At 33.5% G+C, this 14,567-nt stretch overlaps 1 protein-coding gene across 1 annotated transcript; it reads left to right on the forward strand.

The window, feature by feature from the left end:
• The first annotated feature begins 220 nt into the window (after positions 1-220).
• LOC110616574 (axial regulator YABBY 5) lies at positions 221-3,901 on the forward strand. The gene is made up of 7 exons (XM_021758991.2): positions 221-763; positions 1,733-1,852; positions 2,723-2,840; positions 3,011-3,059; positions 3,180-3,255; positions 3,361-3,429; positions 3,610-3,901. Exons 1-7 carry the CDS (start codon positions 689-691, stop codon positions 3,655-3,657), a joined length of 555 nt encoding a protein of 184 aa, XP_021614683.1. The 5' UTR covers positions 221-688; the 3' UTR covers positions 3,658-3,901.
• The last annotated feature ends 10,666 nt before the right edge of the window (positions 3,902-14,567 follow it).

Raw genomic sequence — 14,567 nt, forward strand, 5'->3', positions numbered from 1 at the left:
TAGAATAAATGACGTCAATTTTCAATATATTTCACATTTATTCACATAAAATTTAATAATAATAATAATAGAAATTAAAAAAAAAAAAAATCGCCCCCCTGGTCCGCCGTGGAGAAGCAGAAGTGAGATGGAAGTGGTCACACTTCAACATGACAGCTACAAAGGTAGTTGTTTTTTTTTTTTTTTTTTTATTTACAGCTACAAAGTTGAATATGAGCAGTGTGGTAATAGTTCTGCCAAAAGCTATCCTCTTCCCACCACAAACCCTAACCTTCTTCTTCTTCTTCTTCTTATTTTTTAACCTGCCCAAAACAATCACCCTTCTTTTTCCTTTCACTGTCCAAGCATTTTTGCCTGTCTGCCTTGGCCCTTATCACCATTAATCTAACTTTTTTGCTCCTATGGCCTAAAACCTATTGGCTTTAACCTCTCTTTCTCTCTGCCCCCCCACCCCTCACAGCTCCGCTTTAGATTTTTTTTTTCTTCTTTCCTTCTGTATGTATGGGTCATAGAGTTTTACTATTGTGATACAATAGAAGCAGATCAAAGCAAATTAAGGGTGTAGTTAGAGAGAGAAGAAAAAGCTTTTGCTTTCTCCTTTGAGTTGAGTTTCTTTGCAATTTGAAAGAGAACTAGCTTCTTGTTCTTGTTCTTGGGGCTGAAGAAAATAAATCTTCAATCTTGAATTATGTCGAGCTGCATCGATGTTGTGCCTGAACAACTCTGCTACATCCCTTGCAACTTTTGCAATATTGTTCTTGCGGTATATCTGACTCTCATCACCATCATCATCATCTTCGTTAATGGGATCTGTCTTTTTGGGTTCTTGTTAGCCAAGTGTTTTTTTTTGCTTTGTTCTGCTTCTGCTGCTGCTTTCTCTCCTTTCATTTATATTTAACCAGAGAGAAAGAAAGAAACATATATATTAGATCCTGATAAAAGCTTACTCTGCACCTCTGATGATCAGGGCCTCGTGCTATTTTTACAGTAAAAAAGAGAAATTCTATTAATTTTGCTTCCGGGGTTTCTTGTTTTTGTTACAGTCAGGTCTCCATCCTTGGGACTTTTCTTTTTTCAGACCTTAAGGTCCTCAATTGCTGTACAGACCACTGAGAAGAGAGATTATTGGTGTTCTTTTTTGTGTAATTTTCGCGTGAATAGAAGATTATTGGATGTCAAAACACGCATTTGCTGATAAATCTTGATGAAGACACAACACCTTCACCACAAATATCCTTTCTCTCTCTCTATGTGTGTATACTACTGCACCATCAACGCTCAGGGACCATGTTTCTTCAGCTGATAAGTGAAGAAAATGAAGAACTCAAGCTCTATTTTTCTTCTTCTATACAAGACACCCAACCCAAGAACATTAAAGAAAGATAACCAGTTCTGCAACTTTTGATTCTTGCCTTTTTGTTTACTTCAGATGTTTCACCCAGTTTTAGCTAATTAATACAACCCTACTAGAAATTTTCATCAAGTAAAAAGTCATCAGTTAGCCACCATACCCACTTTCTCAAGAACCCTTCTTCTTTGCTTTTGATCTTTCTCTTCCCTGGATCAACAGGGAGAATTGAAGAAACAATTTTCGATTGGATGTTTATCGACTTTCATTTCTTGTTCATTCATATGTGTCAAGTATTCGTACAAGAAAATTCATAAAATGTAGAGATCTAGTCCTTAAATTTCTTGGAAACTAGATCAGTATTGTAGTTAATACTATGTGCAGGTGAGTGTACCATGCAGCAGCTTGTTTGATATCGTGACCGTCCGATGTGGCCACTGCACCAATCTATGGTCCGTGAACATGGCAGCTACCTTTCAGTCACTTTCATGGCAAGATGTTCAGGTGATATTGTTGGGATTTCTTGTTTCTAAAAGACAAAACAAAAACAATTTTCAGCTTATTTGCAGGGGGTTTTGCTACGAAATCTAGCTAGGGTTTCTCGGTTCTGTTGCATCTTTAGAGCAAATTTTGTTTTTTTTTTTTTTTTTTTAAAAAAAAAGACATTGAATGCATGATCAGAGAGATATTGAACGACTCGTCTTCCAAAATCCTTTCTCTTTCTGATTTCTACCATTTTTTTTTTCTGTTTTTAACATTTCCATCACTGCAAATCCCAGCTGCAGCCGCCATAAACAAAAACCTAAATTTTCAACTTTTTGTGGAGAGCACCTGATTTTTGCGGCCACAGCAGTTGTATACATATATATATGTACGAGTCAGGGCCTAACAGTGCCTAGGGTTTCTTTCTTTCTTGAGCCTCTTTCTATATCTTTGATTTGATAGCCTCTGTCCTTGTAAATTAGGAATGTTAGTGAGCTTAGATTTCTTTTCATCAGCTTTATCCTCTTCTACTGTTGATACACATCTCAAGAATCACACAACTTCCTTTTGAACCTTTTTTTTTCTTTTCACCACCTGTCAATCTGGGTTTTATTACAATTCTAACTGATTCAGTCTCTTCAAAGCTTCTTCTTCTTCTTCTTCTTCTTCTTCTTCTTCTTCTTCTTCTTCTTCTTGTCACAGTTTTGCTGAGTTAATAAGTTCTTGAGCTAGTTCTTGAATGAAACAGGGAAAAAAAATTAACAAGTGAAAAAGGGTTTCCTCTCCTGGGATTGCTTCTTCTTAATTTTACTGGAATTTAAGTGAAGATTACATAATACAATTAATTATTTAAAGTTCTGCAACTGATTTTTTTTTTTTAATAATGTTTAGGGAACCAACTATACTTTGCCAGATTACAGAATTGATTTGGGTTCCTCATCCAAGTTCAGTAACAAGATCTCAACTCGAGCTCCAGCAAGAAATGTCGCTGAAGACAGAGTTAATCGACGTGAGTTTTCCAAAATTAATCTTATTTTCTTACTCTTTCTGTTTGGATCTTGAACATGGCATTGTCCTTTTCTCACTTTCTTTTTTTTTATTTTAATTATTTCGTATATTAGATTTATATCTAGATACCATGCATGTATATAATTCATGTGCTGTTATTTTCCATTTCAGCTCCCGAGAAGAGGCAGCGAGTACCTTCTGCATATAACCAGTTCATAAAGTACTACAATCCACAGAGTCTCTTGAATTTTTCTGATCTTTGCCCTGATGACACCTTTATTCATTGCTGTGAAATTTCTTCTTTAAATTTTCATAAAATCTTTACAATCTTTTGTTGTAGAGAGGAGATTCAGAGGATCAAGGCAAATAATCCTGATATTAGCCATAGAGAAGCATTCAGTACTGCTGCAAAAAATGTAAGTGGACAAAGATCTTTATAAAACTCAGCAACCTTTTGCTAGATTTCCATAGTATTATATCAAGATTTTATGGGTATTGACCAGAAAATTTTTGTATTCTAGTGGGCACATTACCCTCACATCCATTTTGGGCTCATGTTGGAGACCAACAGCCGAGCTAAGGTTGATGATGTAAGTACTTTAATACGTGCCATGAGCCTACACTCTTAATGTCCAAGAAAAAAGAAGAAAAATAAGCTGCAGGAATTCATAGGATATGTGTAGTATTGAGTTTTGAGATAGAATTGAAATCCTTGATCATGAGCATGGTTAATATAATAGACTAGTTATATTGAAGATTACTTTGTGCAGGCCTCTGAGAAGCAACTAATGCCAAGAGCCGCAGTGTGTAACAAATGATGGTCTTGATTTTTCAAGACCAACTTCATGGAAGTTAATGCTTTTGAAGTAAACCAAGTGTTGACTCCAATGTGTTTCAAAGACATGGATTAATGTCTATATCTATGTTAATTCCTTCATTTTCAATGTATTTTGCCATGACTTGAACTAAGCTTCTTTCTTATTCTGTCCTTTCCATATGAATCCTCCGGTTTCCAATTGAAGAATAGGCTCAAATAAAAAATTTCAAGTTCTATGTTGTTTATCTTGTAAGTTTGTTTCTTTTCATTTCATGGCACTTCTAACATGACATTCTCCGATGATCGAGTAAGCTGTATTGTTATATTGAAATGTTTCTTCCATAATAAATCCTTTTATGTTGAATAGAACTTAATAGCTAACTTTTTTTTTTTTTTTCTGTTGATGCCTACTCAGAAGTAAAAACCAAGAAAAGGAAAAAAAATTGATAATTGAATTTGATATTCAACTAAGAAGATTTCTTTTTCCCAGAAGAATATCAATGGAATCAACAAACTCCAGTGTTTTAAAATCAGATAAATACAAACTTGGCCATTTATAATATTAGGAATTAATTTATTTAACACTTAAATTAAATTTATAACCTATTAAATATTTGAAATTATTAAAATCATAGTAATCCAATATAAATTAGCTATATCATCAATAATTTGTAAAAAAAGAAATTAAAAATAGTGTCATTGTATTATTGATTTTACTTTAAATTTGATTAATAGATTTTCATAAACTGAAAAAGTTAATAATATAGTAAAATTTATTTTTTTAATAAAATATCTACTATATAACTAATTTGTAGTTAAGTGTTATATTTTTATGACTGATTAATCAGATTTGATTTTACTTCAAATAATATAAGAGTATCAGTATATGTTTGACCTGATAGTAAAGTGCATCTGAGTAAATCTGAGAAATCTCAGATTATACTTTTTAATCCCCCAATTTTCATTTAAAAAAAATAAAAAAACGTATATATTTGACAGTCAATCTCTCGGCCATAACCTGAATATATACTTGTACATTTATATTTTATTATTTTTTATTACAAAATACTTCAACTTTTAATAGTAAATTAATAAATATTTAATTTTTTTAAAAAAATATTAGTTTTAAATATCTAAATTAAATACTTAAACTTTAAAAAATTATTTTTAAACATAATTTTAAAATTGTGAATTTAGTCCAGTTGTATTTAAAAATATTTTTTTAAAAATTTAAGTGTTTATTAATTTATGATTAAAATTAAATTATTTAATAAATTAAAATATTAAAATATATAAATGTGCAAATATATATTTAATTTTTATAATTATATATACCCATATAAAATACCAAAAGAACTTCACATGAATTTTGTGACTTAGGAAGTCACACCATTTAAAATCTAATTAATAGTTCTTTTGTAAATTTATTTTAATAATAATTTTAAAAGAAAATTGACATGTAGTAAATAACTAATAATTAAACATCTCCTCCCAAAAAAAAAAAGATAAATTGTTAAAATTTAGCTAATGGGTATGCAATGCAAGAAATAGTTGATAGTGAAAAGCAGAAACAAAGTAGAATAATTTCCTAGAAATATATTTCTAGTATACATTAACGATTTACATGAAAAAAGTAAATTGAGGAATTTTACAATGTTTCTACAAATGGGTTTCAAGTTTGAAAGAAGAGTATGAAAAAAGCCATTTCCTTTCTCTTTCAAAAGTAGATATCTTAGGAAAGAGTTGATCTGTCTACCACTCATAATCCATGACCTCTTTGAAAGGGAATTTGATGGACCACCATTTTAGCTTCTGCCCAAGCATCCATATCAACATCACACCCCTCCACTAAAAAAAAAAAATGCATTAAAGCTAGACCTAACACCTTTGCAAATTGTTTCAATTGCTTCTTCCTTTTCTTCACTGAACTTTACTAAAGTAGTTGTGTTATTATATGGTCAAAATTTTCTGTTACTGTCATGCATAACTGAAAAGGGATATTAAATTTACAGCTTTATTTTTTTTTCCTTTCAATTCATTTTTTTTTTAAATAAGGATCGGGAATTGAGAGAATAAAACCTGAAATCTCTCAAATTTATTTAAATACACTTACCACCAGGTTAAATCTGTGAGTGCTCCTTTTGATTCTTAATCTATCTAATTTTTAGATAGAAAATTATTTCAAGTTTAACCTTTTATTTGGGAGTAGTTTTTTTTAAAATAATATAATTAAGGTTTTATAAGATTTAAAAATCTTAAATCTATGTTTCGGAAGAAGTATGTTTTTTTTTAAAATAAGATTTTTTGAAAGTTTTTAAGTTTCATTTTCAACCCATTAATTTGGTAGTTAAGAAGGTTTCTCTTAAAGTTATTGGATATTTTTAAAAATTTTTTGTTTCTTTCAAATAATAAAATATTATTAAAATTTAAATTAGTTGAAAGTCTATCCAAAATCAAAAATTTTATTTTTCGCAAAATTAAAAATTAAGTGGGTCTATGGATCCCACAAAGGTGGGGACCAAATTTTTCCTATTTTTGTGGGGCAAGGATTGATCTCCACCAAGACGGTGATGGAATAGGGAATGGCTCGTGGCCCTTCCTCACCTCGTTGTCATTTCCAAATTTCAAATCAAATTCAGGTCAAATTATAAATTATCTGTTACTTTTATATCAAAGTGTTAATTTTTTTTAGAAAAGTATTTTTTATTTATTTAATTTTTTGTCAAAATTTAATTTAATTAATAGTCTTAATTTAAGATAGCTATTTGGTTCGATTGTTACTAATTATAATTAGTAGCTAATAACTAATTCTAATTAATATATATTAAACGTTTAAACTATGTTTAAGTATTATATTTAATATGTAAAAAAACCAATAAGAATACATGTATCAAATTTATTTTTTTTAATGGTGTACACATAAAATTATTAATTTATTGTATAATATATATAATAATTAAAATGTATGAATATAAATATTATTTCTCGTATAAAAATAAATATTATGATTAATTTAGTTATTATTTATAATAATTTTTAAATATCTAATATGTTTTTATATTTTTAAATAATTTATTAATGTAAAATTTTAATGTCAACTTACAATTAATAAAATTTTAAAAATAATATAATCTAAATGAAAAATAAATCGAATTAGCTACAAATAGCTCTATAATTAGAACCGATAAAAAATATAATTCATAAGCATCTTATCAGTTACCTATCATCTATGAGATACTATTTTAAAATTTTTAATTTTAAGTTTGATTATTTAAATATCTCTCAGTTATTTGGTGTATGCATCTAACAGTTAAACTAGACCTGCTAAATAGCATTTGGATCCAATTTCATATTAACTCTTAATTTTATAAATTAATTATTTAATTATATTTGAATAATTTCAAGTACTTAATATTTTAATATTTTTCATGGAACAATAGTAAGATTTATTATTTGAATGGATTACTTAAAACAGACATAAAATGGTATTCAAATAAGATTAAGAAAACATATAAATGAATGAGACTAATGGGTTTGGATTTCAGAAATTTCCACTGCTTTAATTTGACAATATTTATCAAGCAGAGATAAAGAATTTTCTACTACCTCTTTCATTTCAAGTTTATTTAAATCTAAATATTTCTCAAACATGGATTTCTTATATGCTGATGTGAGTACAAACTCAAGCTTTATTTGGACAACCTTATGCAGGCTGGGAATTTACCTAATTAGGGAATTAGATGGAGAGTTAGGGATGGTGCTTCTGTTAGGATACGGGGAGACTCATGGTTTCCTCGGAATGATGATTTCTATGTTTATGCTTTAGTAATTCAAGGTTTGGAAAATTTTACTGTCGGGAATGAGAATTGCTCTACTTGGATAATTAAATTATTAGTGAGCTATTGATTCCCTCCGATTTTATCTAGATTACTAGAATCCCTTTTGAATTCGTTAATAGACGAAATCATATGATTCGGTATTTTATTAAAAATAGTACATACTCAATTAAATTCAGTTACCATTTAGTTATTCAAAATAGCCATTTCTTTTTTTTTTTTTAAATACATCTCCATGATATTAGAAGAGATTGTGGAGATTGCATATTCCTTCAAAGATGAAAATTTTTCTTTAGTGAACTTTGCCTATTAGGAATAATTTGAGAAGCAAAGGTATTGATGTGGAAGGAGGATGTTGTAATTATATGGAGGATGAGACTATTCTCCTTGTGGTTATCTAATGCTCTTTTGCTAGGAACTGTTTGCAAATTTTAAGTGTGAACTTCTTTCTATGTTTTTATTCTCCATGTATTTATCTAGTGCTATTTTGCTAGGAACTGTTAGCAAATTTTAGGTGTAGACTTCTCTTCCATGCCTATTTTTATAACTATTTTTAGTATTTTGATCATTTCTCAATTCTATGGATGCTTTCTTTGTTGACAAAATTTCTATTTTATTATGAAATATATGGAATAAAAAAAAGATAAAATATGAAATGATAGGGTTTCTTCTCCACAGAATATTGTGCATTCGAGTCTAAAGGTGATAATCAATTAGGACATATTCGTATCAATTTGGTTTTATTATTGTATCTAATTGACGGAGTTAGCTTCAACTTATTATTAAAAGAAAAAAGTGTAACGTAGATGTTGAGATTTATGAGCAGGAAAATAAAATTTCTTTTACCGAAAATAGATTTAAATAGTTTTACGGTGAATCGACTGATTTTATAGAATAAATTGTTTTCTTTCGGTTAACAAAGATTGCCTTCATAGAGATTTTAAATGGATTAAAAGACTATAGTGATAATAATGTCGATATTGAAATTGATCCAAAGGGTTTGGTAAATGCTTTAAATCTCATGAGAATATAGCTCTCTTTTCACAATGTGGATTTCAAGATAAACTAGTATGATTATTCATGCGGTGGCCTATTTCATGTTCATCTTGAATCGTGATTTATTTTTTTAAAAGTTATTTGTAATTTTTTTTATGAGATTTTTAGTTTTGTAATTTAATTTTAATACTTTTTCGTTTCATAATGTCCTAAAATTATTATATATTTTTATTTTTTAGATTATAATAATATATATTTAAAAATTTTTTAAAAATATCTATTAATATTTATTAATAAATATTAATGTATTTAAAATAAATTTAAAAATTAATAGAAAAATTATTTTTTTAATATATATAAAAAGTAAAGTGAAGAAAAATTATGTATAATATTATTTATGTTAAAAGAAAAAGGGTTTGTATGGTAAGAGTAATGATTGAAATTCCTGGGGATCTGGAAGAGGATTGAGGTAGATTAAGATTGCAAGCTGTCAAATGTATTTTTTTTTTCTTATTTTATGTAATTTTAATTTTATATGGTATGTAAAAGGAGACAGAGGGGACCCTCCACCCTGACAATTAGAATCTGAAACGTCAAATTCATGTCTCTGTAATTGCATTTAATTCATTTTCTTTACCCATTTTCCAACTTTATTGCTTTGGAGTTTGCACTCACCGTCACAATTAAATGGTTCAAATCCTTTTACTACTCTCCTCACATTCATTACATGGTCAATTGTTACTGAAAGCAGAAGAAAACTTTCTTTCGATTTAATTTAAACTTTTTGAAATTAATGAAATTATCTAAAATTTCATACTTTATTGTAGATGTATTCAATTTTAAAATTTAAATTGATGGAATTATATTTTAGCAAGGCAATATCATGTAATTTATTTTATTGTACTAGTATAATATGTAAATAAAATTTATTAATAAAAAATTAAAACGTTTTATTATTTTTTTAATTTAATCTAAATTTTTAAAGTTAATAGAATTTAACTCAAATTTTTTAAATTTATCACAAGTTACCGCTAAATTTTTAAAATTCTACTATTATTCACTCATTGATTTGATATAAGAAGTTAAAAGTGCTTTTTTTTTATTTTCTTATTTTGTTTCTTAATCTCTTTATATTTTAATCATGTTTATTTCTATTTTTGATGAAATATTTATATTTATATTTCTAAATATTGACTTTTGAGCAATATTAAGATAGTTAAAATTTATAAAATCAATAATACAAACAACGATATTATATTTTTTATTTTCAAATGATATTGCATCCGTGGATATGAAATTTTAAAAACTTTTTAAGATGATAGTAAATCTCGCACTAAACTTTAATAAAATAAAACTCACCTCCAAATATTTTTTCCATTAAATTTCCCTCCATCAATCTAGTGAAATTAGTTCTCTATTTCAGCACGAATACCTCATGAAACCTTCACTCTTGCATCGCTAATATCTTGAGAGTTTCAACTGTTGGTGGACAAGATAGATTTCTTGATCTACCCTCTTTGATTTCTAAATCAAAACAATAAACATTTCAATATATCAAACAAAGAATCCAAAAGAAAATAGTCGGATGAAAGGAGCAATTATTGTAACGACCCGAAAATCGGACCGCTACCGGCGCTAGGATCCGGGTCGGCTTAAGGCCGCCGGGACCCGTAGCAAGCCCAACATACCTCCTGTATACCTGTTTAATCTCATACATGATCAACACATACATAGAAATTTTGAACTTTTACATTCACTCACCAAACTCAACCTGTGCATGCACAACTCATAATCATCATTCCCCTCATTGGAGTCCTCAACTATGCTCAAATGGGAAACATTCATTCATACATTAAGTTTGGCTTTCATAAAATATCATTACATTTGATAGATCATGTATTAAAAGGGATAAACCACATACTATGGTCAAGTACCACTCTAATCCTCAATAACATCATTACATTACATAATTATTCCATACTATTCATTACATTACTGTACTAAACATTACAATTCAACATCTATGATGTCCACCACTAGCTATTACATGACCACAACTTTACTCTAGCTGACCTCCTGGTCTATCCCGTACCTGCAAACCTGGGGAAATAGGGGAGTGGGGTGAGCTACTAGAGTCCAGTGAGCAGAATAATAAAACATAGTATTTAAAACATATGATAATATGGAATGCATCACAGCACAAACAAATCACATCAAGGATGAACTTGTCACCAGTTAGCCCTCTATACTGTCTAAACATGCCAGGGGCGTAGAGCAGGCACGCCTGGACTTCCATAGCATAACATACATATCCAATCATGCCGGGGGCGTAGTGCAGGCCATACCCGGACTTTTCCCTTACATTGTGCCAGGGGCGTAGAGCAGGCATGCCTGGACTTCCATATCATATCATCATATCATAACATATGAGGGCTAATGGATCATTCAACATTCATCCACATCGACAACATAATATGCAATGCAACATATTCGTGGATTCTAATGCAAGCACCCTAATATATCTCATGGCATTCATGATGCGTGAATCATGCTAAAACTTTCATTATTTGCTTTAAAACGTAGAGAGTTATTCCACTCACCTCTGGCTAGCTCTGACAGACACTTAAGCAGCTGACTCACTGCTGGGGGCCTCAGTTCCTCGGGTCCGAACCTACACAGGTGGACTCAAATGAGGGACCAAACATACATAAACATGACTCTAAAATACTCCCCAAAAACCCCCTAAAACACCTTAAAACAATCATAGAAATCATGCAAAGGAGGGCTGAACATGGCACTTTCGGCGGCAGGTTCGGCGGCCAAAAGGCCATCCAGAGCCGAAAGTCATGCACCTTCGGCGGCCGAAAGTCCCCTCCAGAGACGAAACTCATGCATGTTCAGCGGCACCTTCGGCGGCCGAAAGTCCCTTCTAGAGCCGAAAGTCCACTTTCGGGGGCAGGGTTCGGCAGCCAAAAGTTGGCCTCCACAGGCAGGTTCGGCGGCCGAAAGAGCCTTCGGCTGCCAAACCTGGGTCCCCCCAAAGTGGCAGAACCCAGCCCTTCTCATGCATAAACGCCTCCCAACTCATTCAATCAAGCAAAACATGCATAAACACATACAGTAGCTCCTAGGGGCTTCAAACTATCCTAAACCCCAACTACAACACATCAAACATCCCACATTGCTCAAGAACATGACATAAACCCATAAACTTCAACAATAACCTAAACATGCATTTCTACCCCATAGATCTTCATAAAACTTGTTTAAAACATACAAGAAAGGTTGGATCTAAGCTTACCTCTTGAAGATCGAGAGGAAAGACGATCCTAACTTGGAGATGGGGAGAAATCACCTATTTGGTCTCCAAGCTTCAAAACTTGCTCTTTTGCTCAAATATCTTCAAACCAAGTGAAAACTCATAAGAAAATCATGAAGAATTGAGGGAAGAAGCTCAAAGTCGATGAGGGACGGCGGAGAGCTCACCTTGGCCGAAAATGGGGAGAAAAGCTCGCCCGTTTCGGACAAGGGACCCCTTTATAGGTGGCTGGCCAGGCCACTTTCGGGGGCTTAACGTGCCTCCGCATGCATGCCATGTTCGGCGGCCGAACTTAAGGTTCGGCGGCCAAACCTGGACTTCCCTCTTTTATGCCTTTGGGGGCCTAAAGCACTCCCGAAGCACATGCATGTTCGGCGGCCGAACCTGAGTCCTCCTCACAAGACTATTTTCATTCAAAACTTAATTTCTTTCTTGCTTAAAACCATAAAATACATTAAAACATTTCATGAAAACATGATTTTACCTTTCTAGAGGCTTCCGACATCCGAGATTCCACCGGACGGTAGGAATTCCGATATCGGAGGCTAGCCGGGTATTACATTCTTCCCCCCTTAAGAACATTCGTCCCCGAATGTTCACCAAACAAACATAGCATGGCATAAAACATAAACATTCAAAACATAAATCATTAACATACATACAAAACACATATTGCTTACCTTAGAAGAGATGAGGATATTGCTGGAGCATGGACTCCCGTGTCTCCCAGGTACACTCTTCAATGTTGTGGTGATTCCAAAGGACTTTCACCATCGCGATTTCCTTGTTTCTTAACTTTCTGATCTGGGTGTCTATGATCCGCACTGGCTGCTCAACATAGGTGAGATCTTCTTGGATCTCCACATCAGGCTCACTAAGAACCTTGCTCGGATCTAACACGAACTTTCTTAACATGGAAACATGGAAAACCTGATGGATTTTCTCCATAGAAGCAGGTAAGTCCAGCTTATACGATACATTCCCGATCTTTTGCAAGATTTTAAAGGGTCCGATGTACCGTGGAGCTAGCTTACCTTTCTTCCCGAACCGAATCACCCCTTTCATTGGAGACACTTTGAGCAATACCAAATTCCCCTCCTGAAACTCTACTTGCCTTCTGCGGACATCTGTATAACTCTTTTGCCTGCTTGCAGCAGTCTTGATCCTCTCTCTGATTATGGGCACAACTCTACTGGTGATCTCTACAAGCTCAGGCCCTGCTAAGGCCTTTTCTCCAACTTTCTCCCAACAGACAGGCGATCTGCACTTCCTTCCATATAAAGCTTCATATGGAGCCATCCCTATGCTAGCATGATGGCTGTTATTGTAGGCAAACTCCACTAGAGGTAGATGCTGCCTCCAAGAACCGCCAAAATCTAGCACACACATTCTGAGCATATCCTCTATTGTCTGGATGGTCCTCTCTGACTGTCCGTCTGTCTGTGGATGGAAAGCGGTGCTAAAATCCAACCTGGTACCCATAGCGTTCTGCAGACTCAGCCAAAACCTGGAGGTGAACTGGGGCCCTCTATCAGACACTATTGAAACAGGAACCCCATGCAACCTGATAACCTCATCAACATACACCTGTGCCAACTTGTCCACAGAGTAGTTACTCCTGACAGGAATGAAGTGAGCAGATTTGGTTAGTCTGTCCACAATCACCCATATGGAGTCTAATCTGTTGGACGCTGCCGGTAACCCCACCACGAAGTCCATAGCTATGTTCTCCCATTTCCACTCTGGAATAGGTAGTGGGTTAAGCATTCCAGTCGGCTTCTGATGTTCCAGCTTCACCCTCTGACATATTTCGCAGGCTGACACAAACTGTGCCACTTCTCTCTTCATAGCTGGCCACCAATACACTCTCTTCAGATCTTGATACATTTTGGTGGCCCTAGGGTGAACACTGTATCTGGCATTATGAGCTTCCCTCATAATGTCTCGCTTCAGTCCCATGTCATATGGTACACACAATCTATTCCTATAGCGGAGGATCCCCTTACTGTCAAATCTGAACTCTTCGTTCTTGCTTGACTGAACAATCCTGGCAATCTTCACTAACTCTGGGTCCTCGTGCTGCTTCTGAGCCACCTGCTCCAGAAACATGGGTGCCACTCTCATCTGGGCTATCAAAGCACCTGTACCAGACAACTCCAACTGTAGACCTTCATTGATGAGCTCGAAGAACTCCTTCACTACTGGCCTCCTCTCTGCTGAAATATGGAACAAACTGCCAAGTGATTTCCGGCTTAAGGCGTCTGCCACAACATTCGCCTTACCCGGATGGTACTGGATCTTGCAATCATAGTCACTGAGCAGTTCTACCTATCTTCTCTGCCTCAAATTCAGCTCTCTCTGACTCAGGATGTACTGCAGGCTCTTATGATCTGTAAAGATCTCACATTTTACCCCATAAAGGTAATGCCTCCACATCTTGAGTGCAAAGATTACCGCTGCCATCTCTAGGTCATGTGTAGGGTAATTCAACTCGTGCTTCTTTAGCTGCCTAGAAGCATAAGCAATCACCCTTTCATTCTGCATTAGCACACAACCCAGTCCCACACGGGACGCATCACAATACACTGAGAAGTCTTCATTACTAGTTGGCAGAGCTAACACTGGTGCTGAAGTCAATCTCTTCTTGAGCTCCTCAAAGCTTTCTTCACACTGGTCGGTCCACACAAACGTCTGGTTCTTCTTAGTCAGTCTGGTCATAGGAGCTGCAATCTTAGAGAAGTATTGGACGAACCTCCTGTA

This window comes from Manihot esculenta, chromosome 6, assembly GCF_001659605.2.
Source record: "Manihot esculenta cultivar AM560-2 chromosome 6, M.esculenta_v8, whole genome shotgun sequence".
In the NCBI taxonomy this organism is placed as follows: Eukaryota; Viridiplantae; Streptophyta; class Magnoliopsida; order Malpighiales; family Euphorbiaceae; genus Manihot; species Manihot esculenta.

Bases quoted from the DNA above. Each gene is read 5' to 3' on its own strand.
- LOC110616574 (XM_021758991.2), top strand. From the start codon at position 689: ATGTCGAGCTGCATCGATGTTGTGCCTGAACAACTCTGCTACATCCCT. The intron at 2,841-3,010 runs GTGAGTTTTCCA...TTTCCATTTCAG, and splicing joins TGAAGACAGAGTTAATCGAC to CTCCCGAGAAGAGGCAGCGA. The intron at 3,430-3,609 runs GTAAGTACTTTA...TACTTTGTGCAG, and splicing joins GCCGAGCTAAGGTTGATGAT to GCCTCTGAGAAGCAACTAAT.